The following is a 26302-nucleotide window of genomic DNA, read 5'->3' on the forward strand; positions in this document are numbered from 1 at the left end:
GTCCCGGCCGGTTTGGCATTTTATCCCGGCTGTTATTCCGCGTATGAATGATTGGCAATAATAAATTATCATGATTGGCTGTAGACAGAACACGCATTTTTTAGTGTTACTAACAACACTTCAAATAGAAAAGAAGTAAAACTAGCGCCTGTTGTTGTTTGATACTTTTTACCATTGGAAGGTGTGCACGTAAAACTGCTGGATTTTCAGTCCGTTCACGGCGAGACATCGGAAATATTGACTGAAAACATAATTTCAATATTACGTTGTCATGAGATTGATAAAAAGATGGCTCCATTTTGTGGTGACAATTTTCATGTAACACGAATTTTGGAGGCGTACATAGAATAGGGCAAAATAACGTTTACAGCCGACTCAAACAAGAACTTGGTATTAATATCGTCGGCATCGGATGTGGAGCACATATTGTACACACTATACTTCAATCTGCTGTGGAAGGTCTGCCAATCGAAATTGAAGCTCTTGTTATGAAAATATATAAATATGTTCTTATCTACACAGTTTACGCCACTACTATTTTTAACTATTTTTATGAGAAAATTAAAAAAAATGATCAAATGCTGAAAAAAGTTCATTCCAGCGACTGGTACAATAAATATATAAATTTAAATTTCTGCTGCTCCAGAATTCTTCTTTTGTACATACTTTTAATAATAAAACAATAGTTAGTGGTTAAATTTGTTTCTTTGACCTATCTCCCGTTCCTGTCCCGGTTTAGAGTTTCATAATTATGGTAAGCCTAATTATTATAACTAAACTAATTTTTTTCCAGTGATTTCAATGTCATGGTAAAATAAATATTTAAATATGATTACATTACACAATATTTTAAAAACTTTTAATAAATCTATCCTTATAAATCAGTGGAGAGAGCTTATAAATTAAATAATAAAATATGTACATATTATAAATATAAATATTGTAAAATATGTTTCCGTTTTTTTCTTTATTAGACATTTAAAAACATGAATTTTAAAAGTTCCAAAAAAATCATTTTTTGTTGTGTAAAATTTAAATATTTTACATAAAGTCGGATGAGGCTTTTTTTACTGTATATTATATATTTTGAGCAACAATTCCCTTCATATAGTTTTTACGGTGGTCTCAATTAGTACTTTTTGGTGTTTGATTTAATACAAACCAAGCCTGGTTTAAATATTTAGTTTTAATGAAAAATAGGAACATTTTGATTTTGACGCTACGAAATGGGACCATTTAGGTTCGGTGTGAAATATTGGCTGTGGCCTTCAATTGTAGTGGGCCTTGATCAGCCTTATATTCAAATTAACTTTAACCAATAATATTAATTATATAGTGAGGAATTATAAAATTGGTATGTAAAGAAAAATATATTAATTTTAATAATACATGAAAATAGAGCACAATATGTAAATCATTCAAACTAATAAAATACTTTTTATCTATGAGGTTTCTTCGTTAATCCTGAAGTTGTGACTCAAGTGCTCTGTGGCGACACTTTTTAATAAATTTTTGTCGTTTTTTCTGGAATAGGAACTGCAGAAAATATTAAGTCGCATTGCCACCCGCATATTACGTGAATGGTAATTAGTCAACAGTTTTCAGTGAATTTTACTGAAGCCATAGTCATATAGCATTTCATTAAGACCACTATCTACAAATCCCAGACATTATATACAAAAAACCCCATCTGATCAACATTCATAAATGATAATTAAAGTAACACTAATATTATAATCAATATTGATTACAAATAATAATAGCATTATAATAAAAGGAATGAAGAACGGGATAATATATTATATTGATTTCTTCTAATACCAGCTAAGGATTGCACTTACTTATTAAATGAAAATAGAAAATCAATAATGAATTTCACGAGGAAAGTTCATTATAAGAACATTAGAAGAACATATAGGTATTTTATTTATTATGTAATGGTAATGACTACTACAGTTAATTTTTCATTTCTAAAATAAATTTAACGATAGGAGATATAGAGTAAATATGTACCAACGGCGAAGACTCCATAACAAAAGATTATTTAATATTATTTTATCTACTTTGACTTGTAAAAAAAATATGTAAGATCAAACATTAACATACTGACACTCCCTACCTGTAATCATATATGTGGCATTTACCTGATTATACGTCTTTTGTATTTTCGTTGTCTATGCACTCATTTCTATGGGTAGGCATAAAAAACATTGGGAAGAGTACTTACTTCACCGTTTTTACGTTAAGTATAAACTACTTGCAGTCTCTGTCCTATATACGGGGAACTCTCTGTTACCGGTGTATACGCTGAAAGCATGCAAGAAATTTACAGGGAACTCCCAGTTACCGGTGTGTACGCGGGAAGCGTGCCAAGTGTCATAATTTTCTCTGTTTTGTCTTGAAACTCAGGTTTATTACTGTCTAATTGTAATAAGGTTTAAGTTTTTAATCTTTTAAAAAGCTAAAGCTGAATTTTAAAAGTTGATGATTATTCTTTGTACTCTGAGAAATCTTATCTATTTAAAAAATATTGTTTTTTAGCATAGAACATGCTTTTGCATGTGTCGGCCGCGAATGACGTATAAACCCGCGCCCCGCAATTTATTTTATTTTCTTTCGAATTTGGACAACCAGCATTCAGGGAATCAGTAGGCAAAGCATGTTCCATGTTTAATAATTTTAGTCGTCAGGGTTTAAGTAACCATCATCTGAGGGGCCCAGTAAGATTTTGCTCTATTTAGTTTCATTTAAAGTAAAGTACTTTTATTTTATACCATTTTTTTCATTTAAAAAAAATATTAAAAACAATTAATAAGTATGAACTGAATTTTCATAAATCCATTAAATAATCCCAAAATAATGACGTCCATACTCAATACCAGTATCTTTTTAAAGAAGTAAAACTAACTGATATTTCCCTACCTTTTATTAATTAGTCGTACCCGAAAATAACCCCGAATGTGTGACTTACTAGAAAAGTGTGTGTTTCAGATTCCAAGTACCACCTCGTTTGTGCCACTTATAAGAATGGTCTACATACATATCAAGTTCGAAATATAATCTTGTATCTGCCACTTATAACGAAAAATCTCTACCTCGAATCTGAAGTACAATGCCGTATCTGTAATATCTCAAAAACTATAAACTTTTGAGCAAAATTTTAAGTGAAATAATAAACTAGATTTAAAATGGTAGCACTGTCCCAATTTTGAAGAAGATACATGCAGCCGTTACTTTGCAATTGCGTTTTGAATCTTTGAGACACTCTCCTGTAAAATGTCATGTTGCAGATACGGGATTGTAGGGAGTGTCGATAAATAACATTTCTAGTGCTACAAATAGTGCAAAATAATTTATTTGTCCGAATTATAATAAGTGTTAGTGGCGACGTCTATTTTATTGTATTGATTATCAGACAATAATTCATACTAAAACATGTATGAAAACCACTAGTGCTATGCTGCGGTGAAATATAAAAGATGCAGAAATTTATATGCAGTTAGTAAACTACATATCAAAATTTTAGCGGTTAATCTTGTTACCTGAATAATGCCAGATAAGACAGGGTGTGACAGCCCCAGTTCATTTGTCATTCCCATTTATTTATTTGCTGTTACCACAGCCACCAATGACAAAATTCTGAGTATATTATGTCCACATTGTAAGTGTGCACGATGCGAGTATGATCTGGACATAAGATACACCCAGAATTATCTCACCATAGCTTATAAAAACAGCAAATGCAAACTAGAGAATACTGACATGACCTAGGAAGACACAAGAACACTGACGAACAACAGGGGTTAAGTGTGATATGTGTATGTACATACATAATATTTAAAAAATACATAATTTATATTTCACTTAAACATTTAAAATTTCAAGTATTTGTGTGTATTTTATCAATATAAATCATATTATTTTCAACATACAAGTTTCGTAGTCTAACTTTCATGTATGTATTTATTATTCTTTTTGGTTATCATCAGTAGCCTTCCTGCCTGTCTTCGCCATAGCTGTGTACAATACTCATCTAGATCTTCTTATGAGGTGTTTAAATATTACAGCCAGTATAAACTCTACGATTTTTATCATACTTAAATTATTACATAGATACGTATCACATAATGTAAAAGATCATGACAACGGTATAGGATGAAACAAAACCTTTTAGATTTCCTTCTTCCCTGGTACTTTTATGTAAACCTTTTTAACAAAATGTGACAAATATCATCAATATAGATAGACATAACTTCTAAACAGGACGAATATGTATTTATGTGTATACTAACATGGATACATAAAAAGTGTAATGCTTAAGTGTCAATTACAAATATTGAGTTTTCCTATAATGAATAGATTACCTTAACATTTTGGCCAATACCCAAGATAGTAGAGGAATAACAAAAATAACCATAATTCTTACAATAGTAATTAATATCAGTCAAATACTTTTTCCAAAACAATCACTCTATTAAGAATGTGCCTGACAGAGTATTTTTTTGACAACAATTTTAAATCGTTTTATATACATATAATGTATACCTACTTGTATATGTAATTTCTATTAAATTATAAAGCCATTTTAAATAATAAAAATATACAAATATTATACATGTTTCACATTTATAAAACGATTTTGAATTTAGTCAAATTAGCTTTTAGTGCTCTGCTCGGTGCATTCTTACGTGAAAACCCCCAAAAGCATAAATATCAATTGGAAAAAAATCACAAAAATGAATTGCAACCATTTCCATTTATAAAAAATTAAATAATATATTCAAATAGGTACATACTCACAAGAATAAATGATTTGACAATGCATGCATCATCTTATCCGGAAATATAATATTGAATCAACGTGCAAAAATTACTATTAGCACTATTGTCAGAATAATTACTCCTATACAGACCAAAAATAACTTCTTCTTCCTCGCTTTGCTCTGGAAATAATTAAAAATAAATTGGGAATAAGGAACATAATCATTGTTTATTTCATTATCAAAACTCTATTAAGAAGTCCATTTCTCTATCCAGAAGTCTATTTCTTCAAGTGGATTTAGTGTCTATACTTTCTTACTCTCTATATTTTTTTTAAATAATTTAGATAGACATTCCCTTGGTATGACATGAAACATTATATTAAGGCTTTAGTTAACGAGGTGACAGAACATTATGAAATGATTGTTCACAAATTTAAAAAAAGCAGATTACTGTAAGCATTGATAAATAATTTAAGAGGAAAAGTAGCAAATTAAAATTGTTTTAAAAAACAATAATTGCAGTAAGTATGTAACATTCTTTTTGTAATACAGCTATATTTTTTTTTAAATAACCATGCCCTTGCTTTTTCGTACAAGGTGGTTGGGAGTGTAAGTTACATTGACGTGCAGCTAATTATGTTTCTCCATTTATATCTTTAATTTTATTAAATATTTGTGTAGTTGTTCTTGTGTTGTTTTATTGTTTAGTATTTTGTAAGGTTTTTGGAGGTCAATTTCATGGTTATGCTGTCTACATAGAGTTCTGAGAGTCCATCGCTCCTTTTTTAGTATGAGGCAGTCGTTTATGACATGCCACACAGTTTGAGATTTGTAGCCGTCACATAGACAACAGTCATCGTCCCTAAATTTAAATCTATGTAGATAGGCTCTGCAGTCTTAGACTATAGATGCATCTAGATGCCACCCATTGCATTGCTAAATGAAGCTGCGTGCCGTGCGTTTGGTTTGTGGGCGAGCGAACGCATTCGTATATAAATGTTTGAGACCATAGACCATTTCGCTAGTGCTCGCCCAAAGTGCTCACACTAGGCGCTCAGAATTAAAATATAATTTTCTATTTTTTTATGGTATATAGTATTTTTAAGCGGTCAAAATGGAACCATTAGGTAAAGATATCCATAATAAAAATTATTTTAAAGAAACACTAGGTCACTTGATATTAAAATTAAGCAATAAACTAAGATTTGGCAGCGACACCGTAGCAAAACATTTCCCACATCTGTAAACCTTTTATCTTACTTTAGCGCGTGTCGCAGAGATTATAAGGGTGCCGAATACTTTCTCACTCGCACGTATGCATCGTTTTTGTTCAGGCCTTGCTCGCAGTGCTCCGTGGCCTGTTAGTATCTCTGTGAGTTTGTGTGATACTTTTATGTTCCTCACAAGAGTGATGGCAGAGATTATGTTTGGAATAAACTTCTGCATTATTGTTCCTTGTGTATCTGTTGTTCCATAGCTCTCTATTGTGTTTTCATTTAGTTTTTGATTTGTAGGGGAAAATGTGTGTAGGTTGAAGATCTTTTACCTGCTGTGGCTTGTTTAGCGTATTTATCAGCTTTCTCATTCCCAGCTATCCCTGTGTCCTCTTATCTAGAAGAATCTAGGGTTTGTTCCTATCATTCGAAGCTGTTTTATAGTGTTATAGTAAATGTTCCTTACTAGTGGATGTGTGGATGATGGGTTTTGGAGCTATATTTATAATACTAATTGAACTGTTGATTATTATTTGTTAATAACTAATACAGCTTTCCCCGTTAATTCGAAATCAACTGGACAGAATATCGCAAAAAATTACAAAATAGTAAAAAGTAATGAAAAATCGAAAATCGAATTAAGAAAGGCAAACAGTAAAATTTGAATAATCTTTTTAATATTCCAATTTTGTTAAATTGTTCGAAATATATAGATTTTATGAATTGTCATGAAAATTTTGATTAATGCCGAATTTCGAATTAACCATGTTCAAAGTAATGGGGTTTTACTGTATCAATATGTGCATATTATAATGAGATAATTTACCTGAGAATCTGCAGCTTGTCTAATTTGTTGAGTTCCACTCTCAATGTATCCCGTTGTATGCTCAACATTGGCCTCAATAGAATCCACCATTTCTGACTGCTCATGAATCATCGAACCGAGCTCTTTGAAGATTTCATTGACACTCGTGATATTTTGCTATAACACAAAATAAGTACACAGTAAATACAAATGAAATATAACAAATCATTCACAAATATCAGTTAATTTTTAGAAAAATATAAAACACAGCACTCAAAATCAGCAGAGATGCCCAATATAACAAAATATTTGATAACGTTGCCCCTCTAACTTGTCAATCTTTGGAAGTCGTTAAATAATTAATGATAATTCCATAAATTCACATAAATTGATTTCTGAAACAAAACTTAACTTATGAAGTTATAAAAGAAAACTGTTGATACACAAAATAATCATAAAGAGATTAAAAATCTCTGGTTAGTTACAGGTCGATGACCTACCTCTAACTCTACAACACGGCGCTCCCTTTCTTCATAATCCCTGATCTCCTGATCTGTAGGAATATCAATCTGCTCCTGTCGTTGTTTTTGCGTATTCTCCAATGCGATCAATTCATTGTTGCCACTCATACCTACGTTAGAAAAGAAATGTCAGATATACTGATATTTGCAGTAAACAATTGTTATATTAAACCATGGAATCAAACATATTTGTTAAAATTATCAAGGTAACTGGTAACATTTGCTTTTTATGTATATTTTATCTATATATATATATATATTTTTTTTTTTTTTATCAATACTAAATTGAAATGAAATATACAATTCGTCATTAATAAAATATATTAAACTATAGGCAAATGGTGGTTATGATTATAGCTTTTCATAAGCATTAAGAAATATTTTACTTTACAAAAGTAACAGAAAATTAATGATTACATTCTTCAAACTAATACTACGGTCCTGACCACAAATCAGTCGACCTGAGCAGTGGACACGTATAAATATTTAACTTGTATTTTTTTTTTAAATCGTTTTCAGTACTTTTTTGAGGTTAATTCTAGTTCCCGGCAGAAACGTTATATTTTTTTCTATATGTATTTCTCTGTATTTTATTGATTGTAATAGTATTTAACAAGAACGACAACTTACTGGATAACATAAAATAAATATGATTATTCAACAGGAGCGCGTAATACAGCTCTGAGCCAAGTCAAAAAGTGATGAAAAAATCAGAATGAAATCGAGGTCTGTAACTTGGTCACACGCCTCAGATTTGCCTGCACAGGGTTTATTTTGTGATTCGTTTACCCGAATTGATAGTATAGACGAAAACCATGCCAGCACCAGAAGTGGTCGTGGATCCAACTCCTTACCCCCCAAGTTGGAATTACAATGACACTGAGCGAGCGCTTTAGCTTAGTATGTATAATATGAGAGACGCAATTAGACTTTGAATATTATTTAAAGTTATTTGGTTGGATTGGTTTCAAGAATGTGCATGGTGCCAGGCAGTTTATTGGTTTTACTGTCTTTTATACCTATGTACAATAAGGCGCATGAAGCCTAAAGTAAGAACTCTCAGTGTACTAGTATTTTGATTCTGAAGCAAAGTATATTTTTTTAATTCTTCGATAAAAAAAAATTCATGAAAATTAGGGTACATAAGTTGTACAATTTTTTTGTTTCTTTGATGTTAGCAACATTTTTCTTCTTCATCATCAGAACCTCAAGACTTAGGGTCTTGACCTGAATGGACTCCACCCCTCTGTACCCAACTTCAAGTTTGAATTCAATATGAATTCGATATCTGCTTATAATAACAAAACATGATGCTTCTAACAAGACTCAGTTTCATTTATGATTCGTCTACCTGAGACAATAGACAAACAGAAAAGTCATGTTTCCAGTCGCAGAAATGATCATACCTTCTACTAATCCACCCAACTTGACACCACGCACATGCTTCTGTTGCTTTGATAAGCCACTTAGAGAGATGCAATTTGTTTTGAGATTTGGCTACCTGAGATGATAGAATATGTGAAAAGTCATGGTGCCAGGTCCGGAAGTTTTTTCAATTTTCGGTCCTATCAATTTAGTATTAAAAAAGATTTACTGTACTTTTAATTTTAAAGTATTTTGTAACCAGTTTCATGTTCTTTGATAATTGTAACAGATATTTTGTGTATACAATAAATTAAACACGACTTCATGAAACTTACCTAATTGGAAAGGATCCCCAATATTAATCTTCACAGGTTTATTCCGACGAACATCTTCATTAGATTTCTGGGCAGCTTTTCTTTGTGTCGCCTAAATAAAAATTAACAAAAAATAATTAATAGGTACTAGTAGCGAAGGGTGGAGGTAGGCTGGTAATATCTGCCATAAACAGTGAACATTTAACTTTGTTAGCCATACGTATTTGATTTTATTGAACTAAGACTGCAATTTACAGATGGTGTTGGTTAGTTTTTAAAAATCAATTAAACCCTGCCTAACCAAACCATAATAGTTTTGATATATTTTGGGCGATACGACTAAAATTGTGCACACTTTTTCATTCATACTTCTTTGTTTTCGTTGGATTCGGAACACATAATTATTACACATTTTGTTGGTTCTTTCGTTTAATTCATTAAGCCCTGCCTAAACCAGACTATAATAGATAAAAAATATTGTTATATCTATAAAATATCCAAAGTTATGGATGATTTAATTGCATAATTTGAGATATTTTCTAGATGGATGAGTATTTTTTGACTATTATCTATTATGGCTTGGTTCGTAGGGTTTAATTGAATTTAAAAAATTAACGAACACCATCTGTAAATTGTAGTTTTATTTCAATGAAAACAAATATGTATGACTGACAAAGTTTAGTGTGCACTGTTTATGGCGGATCTTAACAGCCTACCTCCACCTTTTACCACTGATATGTACAGAACATTTTTATTAAGTACATTCATAGAGACATTTTATTGTTGTTGGTAAAGACTGCAAGCCCAGAAATAAAAACAAATATATTTTCTGTAATATATCATAAAACCAAAATTCTAGTTATTTAAATGTAAAATAACCAGAAACCCACCACTAAACAAAAATACTAATAAAACATCTTAAACTTTGAAAGAAATATACAATACAAATAATATTACTGTGAAATACACTGCTGGCTATTTGCTAGAATATTTGGTGACAGAGGCTGTAGTGTTATTTCAGAGAGAGATGACTATAGACTGACTATAGTCAAGGCCGACTATAGTCAGACCGGGACACTATAGATAGCGAGTTACCATAGTAATGTTAGCTATTGATTATCTTCGAATGCAATGGCTAACCCATTCGCAGTAAATGAAGATTTTCGATTGAATATTTCCTTAAAATTAATTACTTAACGTATTACCATTTTACAACTATCATCATTTTGTGCCAAACATTTTAACATATTCTTGCATTCGAAGAATAATCAACAACTAAAACTACGATCAAAATTTTCAACTTCATATTAAATTTAAATCATTTGTATCAGAAACAATTACCTGAAATAAGTGCAATGCTTTCAAAAATTCATCACCAAGCCTTTCTCTGGTTAGTTTCTGTTGGCGTTGGTCAGCTGACTGCAGAGGCATTGTCATAATTGTTTTCAGCAAAGATGATGTATCTCTCGCCAATTGCTGCGTATAATTTTGTATCTGTTGACTGGAAATATAAAAACAATACATCATTTGTCAATATTGTGAAAGTTAACGAATTCACATATTTAATATCACACATCTTCAGACCAGTATGTGACCATAGATACTTTGTGGCGAGGAAGATGCAACCATGTTGGAAGGACTGTGTAGAAAGAGATACAGCATCCTTGCTGCAGTAGAGGAAGTGTGCAGCAAATAGAGGAAATGGAGACGTTTCCACATTGGATTATAGTACCGATAATGAATGGGTTCTTGTAAACATGTGTTATACCCCGTATACGTGCATGGAGTCACTGCTGACAGACCCTAACAATAAAATGCACATGTAAACGCGCATTATCATGCAAGTTGCAAGATTGCATGTATGGATCAAAAAAGTTCAGAAGCTTCTGAATTTTCACGCGATAGTTGGAACTTGCCGGAAAAAATATACACTACGCAGCGCATTCTGAAGTTTACCGATTTTCACAACCTATCAAATAGCACCATACAATGATAACAACCCGTCTCGCTAATGCTTGAAGAATGAGATTGGTGAGACAGTCAGCACTATTACGTGTAAAAAATAGTTATTATCATGATAGTTTAATTTACACACTATTAGCGCTAGGCACTTCAGGCGCTCTTATGTTAAATGCATACTTACAGTAGCTTATCTAATTTCCAATACATCTAAGTTAACAGTGAATTTTAGTTAAATGAAAAATTTTGTCAATAATTATTTACGTTGTAGAGCCTATAGCCGTTGCTTTTCCTTTATTATGGGTGGCTTTTATATTAAAGAAATTGATTATGCTTACAATTGATTCCTTATAACTTGGGAGTCTTGCGAAGAGTTCAACTGGTTGACCATTTTTTGCATTGATGATACTAGAAATAACCAATAAATAATTTAAAAAGTCATTCATAGTAAGTCAAAACTGTCATCATCATCAGGGGCGCGACAACCCGGTGTGGGTCCTGGCCTCCTCCAACAGCTCCCTCCACCTTCCCTATCCAGTGTGGCCGCTTTCCAATTTGGTACCCCCAGAATACGGCAGTCACTGGCAGCTCCATCTAACCAGCGAATCTTTGGCCTCCCTCTTCTTCTACGTCCTATTGGATTGCTGGACATCACTCTCTTTGCCGGTTCATTGTCATTCATACGGTGCACATGACCTAGCCATCGCAGTCTCCCAATCCTAATTGATTGAACTGCGCTGCAATCTTCGGACAAAGTCAAAACTGTGAAGCTGTATAATATTAATTCTACAAGACCACTGGGCACATAAATCAAGTTATGCACTGTCAAGTTTTTATTCATGATAATATTACGGCCAAGACACAAGCAGAAAAACATGACTGCTTATATTCATTTGTCTCTCTGTGCAAATGTACAATACTTGTTGATTTTCTGGTCAGTATTGATCACTGGTATACCATTGCCCTGAAGCATTTACAGTAAAATGACATAAGGCGATACTATTACATAGTGTTGTCGGAATTGGGCATCCTACCATGCAGCATGATTTGGCAGAAAACCATTACTTCTTAACTATGATTTTCTATTGCAACATTATATTGTTCAAAATCCCAAAACGATACTTATGGTGAAATAAGTCATTTATGTAGGTCAATTAAATTTCAAAAGAGAGCTGATTTTGCTAAAGTGATATTCATTATTTATTTACAATTTACGAAACAAAACACACCTGACTAATCAAACATGCTTTTCATAGTCATTTCAAAATAGTAATACTATGCAGTTTTTCAGGCAATAAAATGCTATACAAAAAGACACTCAGAGATCTTCCACTCTCTTACGAGCATTTGTATTAACATCACGTCACATGTGTTACGTCACTCATTCCGAGACGTTCATTAGAATCACTACATGTCACTCGATTACATAAATTTCATAGAATCAAAATCAGCATTTCCTGCTTACTATATAGGGCACAAATTTCTTATCTGAGGAATTTGAGTCGCATAGTATTTATTTGTAACCTCGATTTCATGATAACATTTGTAATTATCTATGTGGGAAGAATAAACGCGTAATTCCTTAATACAGGCAACCCTACCTGATTATCGTCACTTCAGTTCACTACCCTCGTTTCTATTCATCATCCTCATAAGGTTATCAAATAAGAGATAGGTATATATTTTTAATTTAACTCCCAATAAGTTGATTGTGTCACAAGCTGTGTGGCATGTTGCAGCATCTTATTGGAACCACATATTCTCCAGATCAAAATCATCAAATTCATGCCAGAAAAAATCAGTTATCATGTTTCCGTATCGTTATCCGTTGACAATAACTGCATTGCCATTATCGTTTTCAAAAAAATACAGTTCAATTACAACTCCAGACCATAAACCACACCAAACTGTTAATTTTTGTGGATGTAAAGGTGTTTTAAGAATAGCATGTGGCTATTCATTACTCCAAATGTGACAATTATGCATATTTACAAAGGAAGCCTTTTAACCAAAAATGACAATGATTTTTTCATGAAATAATTGTTATGTTCTAAGTTGCTCTAAAGCCCAATCAAGAACAATAAGCAATAACCAAGCTTTTTCAATGATTGTTATTATCTGTTAAAACTCATGTCTAGTTAGACACAACATTATACAGAAGAGTTTAAAAATTAATTTACAATAAATTATAAGTTGTTTTAAATTAATCAATGGTTGTAGAATATTCCCTAATTAATTGAATTATTAATTTATTCTTCAAATTTAGGTTTAAATCTATTTGCAACTTTTATTATAAATCTTTTCATTTTCTTAATGTCAACAATCCTACAAATCTTTCCTGGGCAATATTCTCAAATCAGGTTATATCAAGCATAATAATACGTAGTTTCGAGATGTCCAGTCTCATTTTAAAAAAAGATACTTGTTAAGGTAGGTACCTACTTAACTGTCCTATATCATGGCAGACCTATACAAATTATTATATATCTACGAATAAACCATTTTAATTCATCTTAATAGACAAACGCATCAATAAGATGTTCAGATAAATCAACATCAACAAGGAAAATAAGCAAACGACAGTTGTTTGAATCATTTTTCGCCAGTTGTTAGCTATACGTAATGTAATGTTAACCGTATTTACAATACGGATATCGATCAATTTTCCAAACAAATACATTTACTAGATTAATTTATTTAAGTATAATAATAATAATACTAACCATTCTGCGATATCTTCTGTATATTACTCTCAATGGTTTGAGACAACTTGGGGAAATCTGGTTGCGCCGTCGCCTCCCCAATAAACTGGTCCGTATTAAATGATTCCATGATTCTGCAAATGGTGTAGACTTAATGTATCGCGAATTACAAATAGATACTGCTACATATAATGACTATGATGTAGAGACAAGCAATTAAACTACCTAAATAATTTAAATCACACAAAGAACGCTGCCATACAAAAATATTGGATGACAGTACGACTTACGATGACACTTGGAGCTAGGGCGGGGGGCCGTTTAAAAAGTATAAATACCTACCTCAATACTTTGGCATCAATACTTTTCTTCTAAAAATACCGGTATCGATAGTTTTTGTAAGTATCGAATCAAACGGTAACTTTTTCGTAGTTGGAATATAAAAATGAAAGGAGTTTTACCTACCAATAAAACTCTTATTATTCATGTTGACTTTGAAGTCCTTGAGATAGGGTTTGCTCTTTCTTCTTCGCGTGAGGTTATATTCTACTAATTTATTTTCCTTTTTCTTTTCGTTGGTCATTCTCCCCTTTTTATTTACTGGTCATACCCGCTCGCCTTTTTTATGTAGGGAGTTTGGCATTCCTTTGTTTTCATTATGATATGGCTCAAGGAACCAGGTAGAAGTTACCTGGACTTCAAAGTCAACATGAATAATAAGAGTTTTATTGGTAGGTAAAACTCCTTTCATTATTCGAATTTGACTTTGAAGTCCTTGAGATATCTGTTTGTTATCACCTGGTGTTGGGTATGCCAAATTCCTGTATGTGACAATGATTCATTGACCAGGTATAGACCATCGTGACTTTCAATGTATATAGTTGAATAGAGAAGTTAATGGGTTCTTTTCCCCTTCTGATAGTGGTGTGTCCATCGTTCTCTGGTAGTTGTCGTGAAATGTCGACACTACGCCAGTTACCTCTCTTTAAGATATCATCTATTGGGTATATTTACTGTTTAAGGAAGCCACCACTGAGCGGACACTGCCTGGTGGTTCTTGTACACCTGCTTCCAACAGTACTGACCTTATCCAATTCCCTATAACTGTCCTGGTGGCTAGTTTTGGTGGTTCTCTTGAAGATATAAATAATTCCGAAATATCCTTCCTCTCTCCTTGGGTTTGACATGCAGACGAGTTTCCGTAACCAGAATACTGGGTCGATGTTTTGACACGTGGAAGCGCTTAGCTTCCATTCCGATTGACAATGCTTGGCGGTATCTGTCTTTGCGCAAAACATTGGCCATACAATTATGTGATCACCTTTATCCACTAATCCATTGTCTACTATTACTGAGTAGTGTGAGGTCATGAACCCTTCGTCCCGATGCGAGAAGCAGCCGAGTATGTAGCTGTCCTACGAGACATTTCGAATAGGTTGTACTCCACCGGTGTTGTTTTCCTAAGATGATCTACCACTCGTCCTGGATCCCAAACCGGTGGTTTGACAGGTTTCGTTTTGTGTACCGAAATTGCTTGTAACATATTGTGTTGTACTAGGTACCACGTTGATGCTGATATCTACAATGATAATTGGTTTGCAAAATGTGGCTATGGCTGACTTATGCACCAGGATGGTGTTGTACGACAAACCCTCCATGTTGTGCAAGTAGCCTAGGTATCTGGCCAATTCCATTGGTTGAGGGCTATTATGATCCATTAGGTTCATGTTACACCATGTCATTGTCTTCCATTTGTTCCAAGCTGGTTGTAAATTGTTAGAGTCGAAGGCCGCCATTTGGAAGCAAGGAGTGCCCTTTCTTCCACCATTCAATTTGATGTTATTTCACCCCACCCGAAATAACCCTTGTTAAAGGGACAGGTCCTGGGTCCTTGGAGGTGGACGGTTGGTCTCCATACCTACTAGTGTCGTATGTAGGTGAGGCATTGTATAAGGAGGTACTGTCGCCCTTTTTCGTAAGTCCACTTCCCAAAAGCATTGTTTCCAGCTCGGTGCCACTAGTAAGTACTTCCCTTTTTCTGAGTTCAGGTGCGCTAGGACTCGTGAAAGTAAGTTTGGTGGGGGGAATATCCACGCAAGTCCTATACTCGGCTGAAGGCATCGTGAAACAGCGCGCCACTGTCTGTAATGTCTCGTGACACATACGTTGCAACGACATCTGCTGTTTCGCTTGCGAATAAATCCACCTCGGAAACACCCCATCTTTGAAACAGGGGGGTGGTTGCGGTGTTGATGAGGTGCCACTCGGGAATGAGTTGTCTGCGGGAGAGATGATCTGCCACACAGTTGTAATTTCTGCGGAAGTATTGTGCAGTAAACGTGATGTTAGCTCGACTGGTAAATACTAGTATCTGTCGGCATAGGTTTAGGAGGGTGACAGATTTTGTGCCGGCCTCGTTGTTGATGTATGCCACCACTGTTTTGTTGTCTGTCTGCAGAAGCAGATCTGATCCTATGATTGATTGTAACCGAGATTGAATTGCAAACATTTCCTTCATGTTGGAATGCCATGCCATGCTAACTGGTCTTGTTCCCACGTACCTGATAGGTGGTGTTCATTCAGTTGGGCTCCTTAGCCTGTGTCGGCTGCGTCTGTCGTCAGGAAGTGATTGAATGTCGTTCTGTGTGTCAACTATGAGGAGCCTATCACCTGGAGCCACCACATGATGTCCTGTTAGGCCTGTGGTGGGATTGTCGCCTATTGGCGAGAATGTGACCTCGACAATATTGATGACTGGAGCTTTGTAGCCGTCGGCAATGCAACCTTCCTCGTGGAGGTAGGATGAGAAGTTAAGTCGCCCCCAGAAGGGATTGAACATGTGCTTGCCTGAGGGACCAACTGCCTTTTTGTACCTGCATTGTGTCAAATCTGAGGATCCTATCGCCTAGGGCCACCACATGATGCCCTGTTGGGCCTGTGGTGGGATTGTCATCAATTGGCGAGGATGGGACCTCGGCCATATTGATGACTGGAGCGTTGTAGCCATCGGCAATACAACCTTCCTCGTGGAGGTAGGGTGTGAAGTTGAGTCGCCCCAGAAGGGATTGGATATGTGTCTGTCTGAGGGACCAACTGCTTTTTTGTACCTGCGTTGTCAACTCTGAGGATCCTATCGCCTAAAGCCACCACATGATGTCCTGTTGGGCCTGTGGTGGGATTGTCATCAATTGGCGAGGATGGGACCTCGGCCATATTGATGACTGGAGCGTTGTAGCCGTCGGCAATGCAACCTTCCTCGTGGAGGTAGGATGTGAAGTTGAGTCGCCTCAGAAGGGATTGGATATGTGCCTGTCTGAGGGACCAACTGCCTTTTTGTACCTGCATTAGCAGATGGTGACGGAGTGCTACACACTTCTCCGGCGACAGAAACCTCCGCTTGTGTGTGTCCCACGTGATGTCCAGGAACCCTCATTGGCTTGGGTTCAGACAGGGTCTTTTAATGTTAATTAACCACCCTAAAGACTGTAGGAAGGTTATCCTGTATTCCACCTGAACCGAGACCGTTTCTCGGATTGGTTGGCCACTAAGAAGTCGTCTGGTAAGTGAATATTCTCAGCCATTCTTTCGTAGGAATTCGGCGACCTAATTGGTCAGGGATGCAAACATAATCGGAGCGGCTGACAGCACGAACGGGAGACACATGAATTGTAGGAGCTCCCCTTGGTAGTCTAGTCAAACGAATCGACGATGTTGAGAAGCCATGGGTACCTGGAGGTATGCCTGGCTTAGATCTATGATTACTAGCCAGTCTTCTGTTTGTAAGACGGCTGGAACCTCGTAATGGTGAAGTTGTTTGAATGGCTTTGGCTGTAGGAACGCATTCAAACGCTTTCGGTTGAAAACAGGGCATAGGGTCCCGTTTTGTTTCTTGATCAGAAACAGGGTTGAGAGAAAACTGGGGGTTGGACCCGCTTCTTCTAGAACCCCTGAGTTCTTTAAGGGCTCGATCTCGAGAGTGACCTCTGCTGATTGTTGCGTTTGAAATTCTTTCCGTAAAAGTAAAGAAGGACTTACCAATGGTGGTGTCCGCACAAAAGGTGTCGGGCTACGGCTATTATTTTTTTACCAATGTTGGGGGGGGGGTACACTACGCTATCCAGCTCCCCGAAAGTCTCCTAGGCGGCCCCCAATGTTGTTGGTCGTTCAGATGCGGTCACCTCCGCTTAGAGAACGGATCCCTGGTAGAGCCCGTACCTCCGATGGAGAACTCCCTTCCCACAGGACGTGCCTCCCGAGTGAAGGTATCCTTTCGGTAAGGATCTGAGTCATGTTCTCGCAAATTTTATTATTCGTTGTCCCCAAAACCCTCTTCGATTTTTTGGTACAGGCCCATCGCTGTTATGATGTTTTGAGGAATGGTTGCCCAATCCACTAACCCTTGCATACCCTTACAGAAGCTGTCCCGTTGGGAAAACATCGTATTCTGGAGGGCCGCGATGGTCCTCTCCGTCAGATGGTTAGTTGATGACGAGTGGTCGCACCGACGCAACTTGTCATATAGACCAACTCTACGACCGTAGGGGCCGCCAAGAATTATTTTTTGGGCGTTGTGCCACTCCTTGCCGGTCCCCCTGCTGAAATAAGGTACGTAACGAGGATACCTCAAACATCAGCATCTTAATCGACGCTCGTAGGTACGTTGAACTTTTCCTCCTGTAGCAGTCCTGCTTCGCCGTCTGATGTCCATTGCTTTTAGAATATCCTCCTCACTTCAGATGTTGCGCCACAATCACTGATCACTTAACGTTCACTTAACTATCACTTAACGTTCGTTCAAGATAATTTTTTTAATAGTTAGAATGAACTGTCAGCGCAACATGTAAACTATAAGAAAGCCAAATCCATAATGAAAACAAAGGAATGCCAAACTCCCTACATAAAAAAGGCGAGCGGGTATGACCAGTAAATAAAAAGGGGAGAATGACCAACGAAAAGAAAAAGGAAAATAAATTAGTAGAATATAACCTCACGCGAAGAAGAAAGAGCAAACCCTATCTCAAGGACTTCAAAGTCAAATTCGAATAATGCTAATTTGTGATTAACGTGCGTTATAATATTCGTAATATTGTATCAATTATTTTTAGTATATTTGTTTCGAGATTTTTGCTCCAGCTGGAGCATATAAATGTGAAATAAAGGGTATTTTATTTTAATATTCGTCGATGGTAAAAATACATCTAACAGGGTGGAGGTTATATTAACAGAAGTTTGTTTTTTTACGAGAAATGGGTGGGTATTAGCCACTTTCACAATCTACTGAATCTATACTCTGGGTCCAACACACATCGAAAAAACAACACGTGAAGTTTCCAAACCAGAGATTCGAATCCGGGACCCAGCATGACATTATAATTTGGACGCATAGCCGCTCAGCCATCGTGATCAAAAATAGCCTAGGCTGCCTTAAAACATACTTCACACTACTGCAATGTTATCTATTTTCCTGATTAATTCTGACTTTTTGTGCATCATTAAATTACCTGTACACAATCGTTATTACTATCAGTATCCAAAAATATTGACAGTAATGTTGATGAAGAATACGGTCCAGTGGGTCTGAGGAAAGTGTAGGTATATCAAATTAATTATATTGAATAAAAGCATCATAACACGTAACATTTTGAAGGAATATAACATTTATCATGTTCAACCCAGGGGTAAGGTAATACAGTGGCGCACTCAGGATTTAATATTGGGAGGAGCCCTATGAGGCGAATGTAAATTAGTCCCATAGGCTCTTTTTCTTCTTCGTATAATTATTTTTACATATTTTCACAATACACGGCGGCATATTTGTACAGTGTCTCCTAGTTTTTATTAAATTTGAGACATAGTAGCGGTAACCGTTGAGCGTGTCATCAGCGACTGGCGGATTGGAAGTGACTAACAGCGACCATGCTGGGCAAGTGCGTCTAGTATGCTAAAATATTACACAAATAATATCGGCTGTGCTACCCGCTTGGTCTAGAGAGCTACAATATGTATGCCGATCTCCACTGAAAAAAATGTTATTTTGATTTACACCACCCCCGACTATAGTGTGGAACCATGGCTCCCACACCCTGAAACGGGTCCTTAGACTAGGATGTTTAGCGGGCCCTCTACCAACCTCTAAGATTAAAGGCAGTGTGAAACACTACATTAACGTTTTTCAAATTGTGTTTTAGTCAGTGCTCGAAATGGAAAATTTCACGAACAGGAACGCTCTATAATTTTCCGAAAAAGAAGTATGCTTGATTTTTTTGTTACATACGTACGTACTTTGGATGTATACATGCAACAATAAACTTTGAACTTCTTACGTGGATGTATATTGAGCAAGTGGGCAAGGATTGTCAGCGCCGCAGGCGAAAGAACCTCGTCTCAACAAAGGATACCGTCAAAAATTGTATTATTCTTTATTCTTACTTTATCTACCACCCATAATCAGCAGGCATGATACTTCTACCACCACTCGTCACTGCTTATAACTTATATTACTGTCTCATTTGGGATAGTTCAGTTTGTTAATCAATTAGACTACAAAAACAGCATATCCACATACCTATCATAAAGATTCAAATTAAAAATTAATTTACATATAGCAAATTTTACAGATTATGGATTCAAGATGAGCACAGATTATTTTTAAAAAAAATGAAAGAAATAGTATTAAAATAGTGTTTAAAAAATAAAGAAATAGATGCAGTAACTATTAGAAAAAATAGTAAGTACCTATACAGAGACGAGTAAATACAACATGTTTGTATACAGTACATATCTGTACACCGATAGAGCTAACTAAGCCATTTAATTATTTAAGAAGTTATAAAACTAAGAATTTATAAACCGTTTACATAAACTCGTTCTCACGCAGGTGGAATATAGCAATATCCGAAGCGATTTGGTTGAACACAGTTCTATCCAGCCCAATCATTATTAGCAATCGCAGATTAGTTCTGCAGTACAGTATGTAAGCATACTTAAGATAAATCAATCGGATAAAGCCATGGATGGTATCCACACAGCTTCAAACAAAGGATCCTCAAAGATTTCTTTTGAATCTTCTCCACCATAAGGGCCATTAGGCCATACCTACTTTTAAGAAAAGTTTCAAGCCATCATGCATCATCACCAAACAACGTAATTATAACATTTTAAATTGCCAATGGTGTATCATTAATTATCGGCTTTTGAGCTTTGAGAATCGATGTCTCCGCCGAATCTTAGGGGTACATTGGTACGACCGCGTTACAAACACCCGAGTTCGTGAGCAGACACAACAGCCTTCGGTGATTGAAGTTATCACGAAAAGACGATTTACGTGGCTGGTACACGTATTCCGGATGCCGCCAAAGAGTGCGGCACTTCGTACGCCGTCCTTCGTACGCCGTACTTCCGTCGCCGTGGCCGCCCCTCCCTCACCCTGTAGCGGTGCTACAAAAGCGACTTATGTGCTGCAGGTCTGACATGGCGGGAGGCGCAGGAGTTGGCGATGGACCGAGGGAAGTGGCGCCAACTTGTGCTTGCCCTATGCCCCAATGTTGGGACGTGACAGGGTGGAAGAAGAAGAAGTATCATTTATTATATAAGATAAAACATTACGGAAGGTGTAACTCGAGTTGCTTAACACGATTCCTACAGAATAATATAAAATTGTAGTTAATCAGTAGGCACCTACCTATATTCAACATTATAAGGACTAATATTGTAGTGTATGTATGTACCTATATCATGGGCCCCACATCGTGAAGCAGGCCCCCAGGCTAGGATCTTTGGTGGGGCCCCCTTCCTATCGCTAAGAATAAAGGCAGTATGTACGCGGTAACAATAATCTGTATATTTAGTGTTTTATTGTATATTTGAATACATTCATACGAATTATGGAGATGTCGAGTATTGATACACAATTAAAAATTGTTTCGTATAACCACATAACTTAATAATATTGTAAGATTATTGTAATTATTGTAAGAAAACTTTTTTTTACAATAATATTATTATCTTATTTCACGTATCTGGTCAATTCGCCTCGCCGGGCCCCTCCTGAGCCTGGGCCCCCAGGCTAGAGCCCTCTCAGCCACTCCTTTGTGGGGGCCATGACCTATATGTTACAATGATGGTGCTTTGATTACCATTATTGTAATATACCTACACTTACCACCTCAGATTAAAGAACTTACCACCGTATTTATTTAATCTATGACTACCACCTAAAATTATTAGATGTCCGCACTGATCACGTACCTACCTAATTTAAACTAAACGATTCAATTTATGATGTTTGTCCTTACCTAGTCTCATTATTATTGCCACGGTGATGAATGATGATAATACAGAAAAATAATTTTTATTATGGTAGTAATAAACTTTTATTGGAGGATATTCCTATTTTTTTTAAAACAAATTTACAAACAAAAATTAACTAAAAGTTCTCTACATAATTGGTATGTATTATGTCTATTATTTTTAAAGTAGCAAATTACAACGTATGTAATTATGACACAATATAAACGTCCCTTAAAAATAAACTAATTACGGTTGGCTATTCAATAGTTTCATACCAAAAACATTTTTGGTGCATTCATTCATTATTCATTGTAAAATATGGGTTTACGACACGTCAATAATAATTTTTAACACGAGTCAATTGTTAAAATAACATTGAATCAGGAAACCCTGCTTCCACTGTATTGTCGATCTTAAATGCTTATCGGAGTGAATTCTTAATGTTTTAGCAGATTTACACAAGTACCTACTACTTAGTTAAGCCTTCATTAAATTTATAAATATCCACTCATATTTTATCATTTTCAAAATTATAAAATTCTGCTTGCGGCCACTGGTCAACAGCATTATGTTAAATCAGTTTGGATACCAACGACAAAAAATATATATGTAATATATAGAAAGGTATCGCCTGCTGAGATGTTTAACCAAATTTTAAGAGAACAAATTTAAATAATACAAAATGTTTTAAAAAAACAAGCGATGATCACTAATAAGAATATTTTAGCGGAATTGTACGATTTAAATTACCAAACTTTATCATATTAATTTTACCACCGAAAACTCAATTCATTTGCCCGCAAAAATATACGTGGGTATAAAATTAACACAGCGATTAGATGGCGATGAAAATAAATTTGTTTTATCACTCACAATAAAATATAAGTAATAAATTAGTAGGTAAGTAAATTCGCAATGCATACCAGTCAAAGGTAAAAGCGAGACTGTACTGATATGTTTCATACGTTAGAAATTATTATAAGTACAAATATGTAGGTGCCTACTTTATTTTTTATTGAATTTAAGTTATTTAAGTACAAAAGGTTTTCAAACAATGTCAGCAAAGGCACAATTTTTTTGTAGCTTGCAGCTGCAGTTACTTTTTTCATGTAAATATGCAATTATTTGGAGTGTTTAGACAATGCATTTAGACACGGACGTATCGACAAAAAAAAAGAAAATTGAAAGAAATTTAGGGATGTCATAAATTTTATTTTTAACCCCTGCACGCCCGGCATAACATAACTTCGTTAATTTTTAATTTTGAGAAAAATTTGAAAAGATCCATTCATACATAATTATATCAATCTAACGAACCGCAACGCAATTTTAAATCAATCCACGAGCCGGAACGGTATATTTTGGAATTCCACGAACCACAACGGCGCTCCGGTGCGTTCCGGTCCATTCTGAGCGCTGGTTTTAGTTCAAATTTATGGTACATTTACAGTGAATTATTAGCGATTTAGCGCCTCTGAGGTAACATAGCGCGAGGTCAAAGACGATGTGCACTCGAATCGACATAACTTGAGTGAATGTGATCTGGAGTAGGTATACCTAAATTCTGATGACACATGTATCTATAGTCTAAGGGTGACACACATTTTTGCCCTTTATCCGTATAATTATATTATTTCGAGCTTATGATAAAGAAACAGCATTATGTTTAATTCGCCTTGACGAGACGATCAAAACGATATCCGACGCGTATTGTGCGAGGGAATTTGGTATATTTTTCTACATCTATCTACACGTCATGATGATATTCTGAATTATATAAATAACGATATAGTAATATTTTTTATAAAAATATCATTACTTTCATTCGATACGATACCGATACCCAGTATCAATACTCTTTTTCAGCCCAATTTTATTGGAGCTCGCTGATAATAAATTAGTGTTGCGTGTCTACTGAATTTCAGTTACCTAATTTTTATTTTGATTAGAAAATGAAAATATACAATTGTGAAATTCCATGGACTTTTATTTAGAGAGAGGGCCGTTTTTGCCTGAGTATTTTTATGAAAGCACAACAATAATTATAATGCTAATAAAGGTTCATTTCCTATGGACAATAACTGTTTTTCCTCAAAAATATTGCTGGTAAATATTAAAAAAAAAAGAAATTAAAAAATATTAGGTATACTTAATTGAAATAAATGAAAATGAATTATTATTCATTACATATACATTGTTTATAATAATAGACAATGGCTCTATAAAAATAAAGGATAACATTCCTTTTTTTTCTTTTAGCCTTTCTACCTACCAGCCTTCATTTATTATACTCTAATAATTATTGGATTACCTTCCAATTATTTAGTTAATAATTTGCAGATTTTCATGACCGTATAGCTAGGCATAGATTATTGTAATTATTGTCTTCCTATAATTTTATTATGACGTTTATCATTACATTATACGATGTCTAATTTACATACCTAGGTAAGTATGTAGGTACTGAATATGAAATATTGTGAAATATTTCAAGAATAGTATAAGTAGCTAATAACATATTCCTAAATATAAAATATACGAGCTATGTAAACCCGCTGTTCATATTGTTTTTAAAACATATTGTATTGTTATTTTTATCAGATTACCCTTTGCTTTGTAATTTTATTATTGTAAATCCACGATATTTTAGATGGTTGCTCTATTAAATCTAAAATGTAAACATAAATTTATATACACTATTGGTATATACTACAGCCTGCTGATGATGATACATACTATTGTATGGAAAATAATTCATTATTAAGTTGTGGGCTTCTTGTATTTATCATGCGATGAAAACAATAAAATCGTCTTCAAGTTTTTTTTATTGGTAAGGGAACCTTTTTTGATGCCTACGGCAGGTGAATTTTAAACACAATACATTTTTCACGGTGATAAAGTTACGCTATTTCATGTACGTCGTTGAAACTAGAAAATTGTGTAACTCCAAAAACACTACTTTACAGGAGAGACAAAAAACATTATGGTTTCCTATACAAATGTATGGTTTTGGAGTGAAATCATCCATGATTTAACAATGATACAATTTTTCTGGAATTACAAAATTTGCAAGACGGATAGATATTATTAACGGCCACTAGATGGCATTCAAAGTCAATTTTCGATTAAAACGGAGTTACACAATTTTCTAGTTTCAACGACGTGTATATAAATCAGTCATTTAATAAATAAGGACAAATAATATCACCAACAAGTTAGTTCAAGTAAACAACCCACGTTCTCTATATTTAGTTGATTTTTATGCAATAATATGTACCTATATTTTGTACTGTTATTGAATAGAAAATGTCCATTAGAGTAAAATCGGTTGAATATCAAAATTATGATATAAATGTGGAAAAAGAACGAATAAATATAGACCATTCATATAATGTGTTTTAATGAAATATGTATACAGGTTACCAGTCGTTTTATGTCATGAATAGTTCTTTACACTTTATATGTAAGTATTTAAATCAAATACGTATAATTATAAAAAATACACGATTAAATGGGGCGGGCGGCGACTTTTTTTTAATTAACGTTACAGACCTACAAACTTATCTGTAGAATAGCCAAAAATGGAACTACGAACAACTATAAAACGCCATTTTTTAAATTTCATTCGAATGTCAGATTTTGTCTAGTTACGACATATCTAGTTTTCGACAGTGGCTCCCCTATCCCATTCTTCAGATAAGTGTGTAGGTCTGTAACCTGCATGTTATCTACTCTAAGGTCGTATAACTAATTTAATCAAGGTGAGTAGTATAGTGTGTGGCATTGCGGATTAGTAGCTCTGGAATATTCTAAATATATTAATATACGTATGTAATATTTATTTTATAATAAACGTATTTAATGAGTGAAAATCTGAAGCAATATTATATTGCAAAACCTTTAGAAGAATGACATAAGTAATATAATAATATAATAGTATAATAGCAGGTGGGGTATTTTAATTATTCAAACGAATATTTCCAGGGATGTCTCACATCTACATCTATAGACCGTACGCCACTGGTATTTTGAAGAGGAAATTTCTTACGATCAATTTGATGAAATTCTTCAATTTCAATAGTTTATAATCAAATACTTAGACCAGTTTGGGCATGGCATCCTCAAAATACTTAAATATCTAAAGAAATAAATAAGTTTATGACTTTTCTATTGATATGTAGGTATTTTCACGATGTCGGTGTTGTTACCCATTGTTTTCATACTATACTCGTACATATACTTGGACTTGGGAGGTAATAATTATTAATAGGTAATCAATATGATACTTTTAGAACAATTTAAAACGGGTCCGCGGACAAAATCCTTTAATATTTGTATTTATAGTAGTAGTGGTTACTCAAAATCTATTC

The 26302-nt window shown here is 34.7% G+C and overlaps 1 protein-coding gene across 2 annotated transcripts; it reads right to left on the bottom strand.

Moving 5' to 3' along the window:
• Window positions 1-114: 114 nt before the first annotated feature.
• Syx7 (syntaxin 7) lies at window positions 115-13939 on the bottom strand. Of its 2 annotated transcripts, none has more exons than XR_015071439.1 (8): window positions 13665-13939; window positions 11280-11349; window positions 10324-10483; window positions 9004-9094; window positions 7283-7413; window positions 6804-6959; window positions 4801-4943; window positions 115-241 (listed from the first exon to the last, which is right to left on the bottom strand). XR_015071439.1 is itself a non-coding variant. In XM_085957128.1 (8 exons), the coding sequence occupies exons 2-8, from the start codon at window positions 13771-13773 to the stop codon at window positions 4857-4859; spliced, it is 804 nt and encodes a 267-aa protein (XP_085813254.1). In that variant the 5' UTR covers window positions 13774-13777; window positions 13869-13936; the 3' UTR covers window positions 3978-4856. The 2 variants fall into 2 exon arrangements, 1 of the variants encoding a protein (XP_085813254.1); XM_085957128.1 differs by lacking the exon at window positions 115-241 and having other exon boundaries at window positions 3978-4943; window positions 13665-13777; window positions 13869-13936.
• Window positions 13940-26302: the final 12363 nt, after the last annotated feature.

The sequence above is a fragment of the Rhyacophila brunnea genome, unplaced genomic scaffold (assembly GCF_057557595.1).
Source record: "Rhyacophila brunnea isolate RB1 unplaced genomic scaffold, BYU_Rbru_1.0 scaffold_1, whole genome shotgun sequence".
In the NCBI taxonomy this organism is placed as follows: Eukaryota; Metazoa; Arthropoda; class Insecta; order Trichoptera; family Rhyacophilidae; genus Rhyacophila; species Rhyacophila brunnea.

Excerpts from the sequence above, each read along its gene's own strand:
- Syx7 (XM_085957128.1), bottom strand. The coding sequence starts at position 13,773 with ATGGAATCATTTAATACGGACCAGTTTATTGGGGAGGCGACGGCGCAA. Across the intron at positions 7,414-9,003 it reads TGGGGATCCTTTCCAATTAG|GTATGAGTGGCAACAATGAA; the intron begins GTAAGTTTCATG and ends TTTCTAACGTAG. Across the intron at positions 4,944-6,803 it reads GACAAGCTGCAGATTCTCAG|AGCAAAGCGAGGAAGAAGAA; the intron begins GTAAATTATCTC and ends AATTATTTCCAG.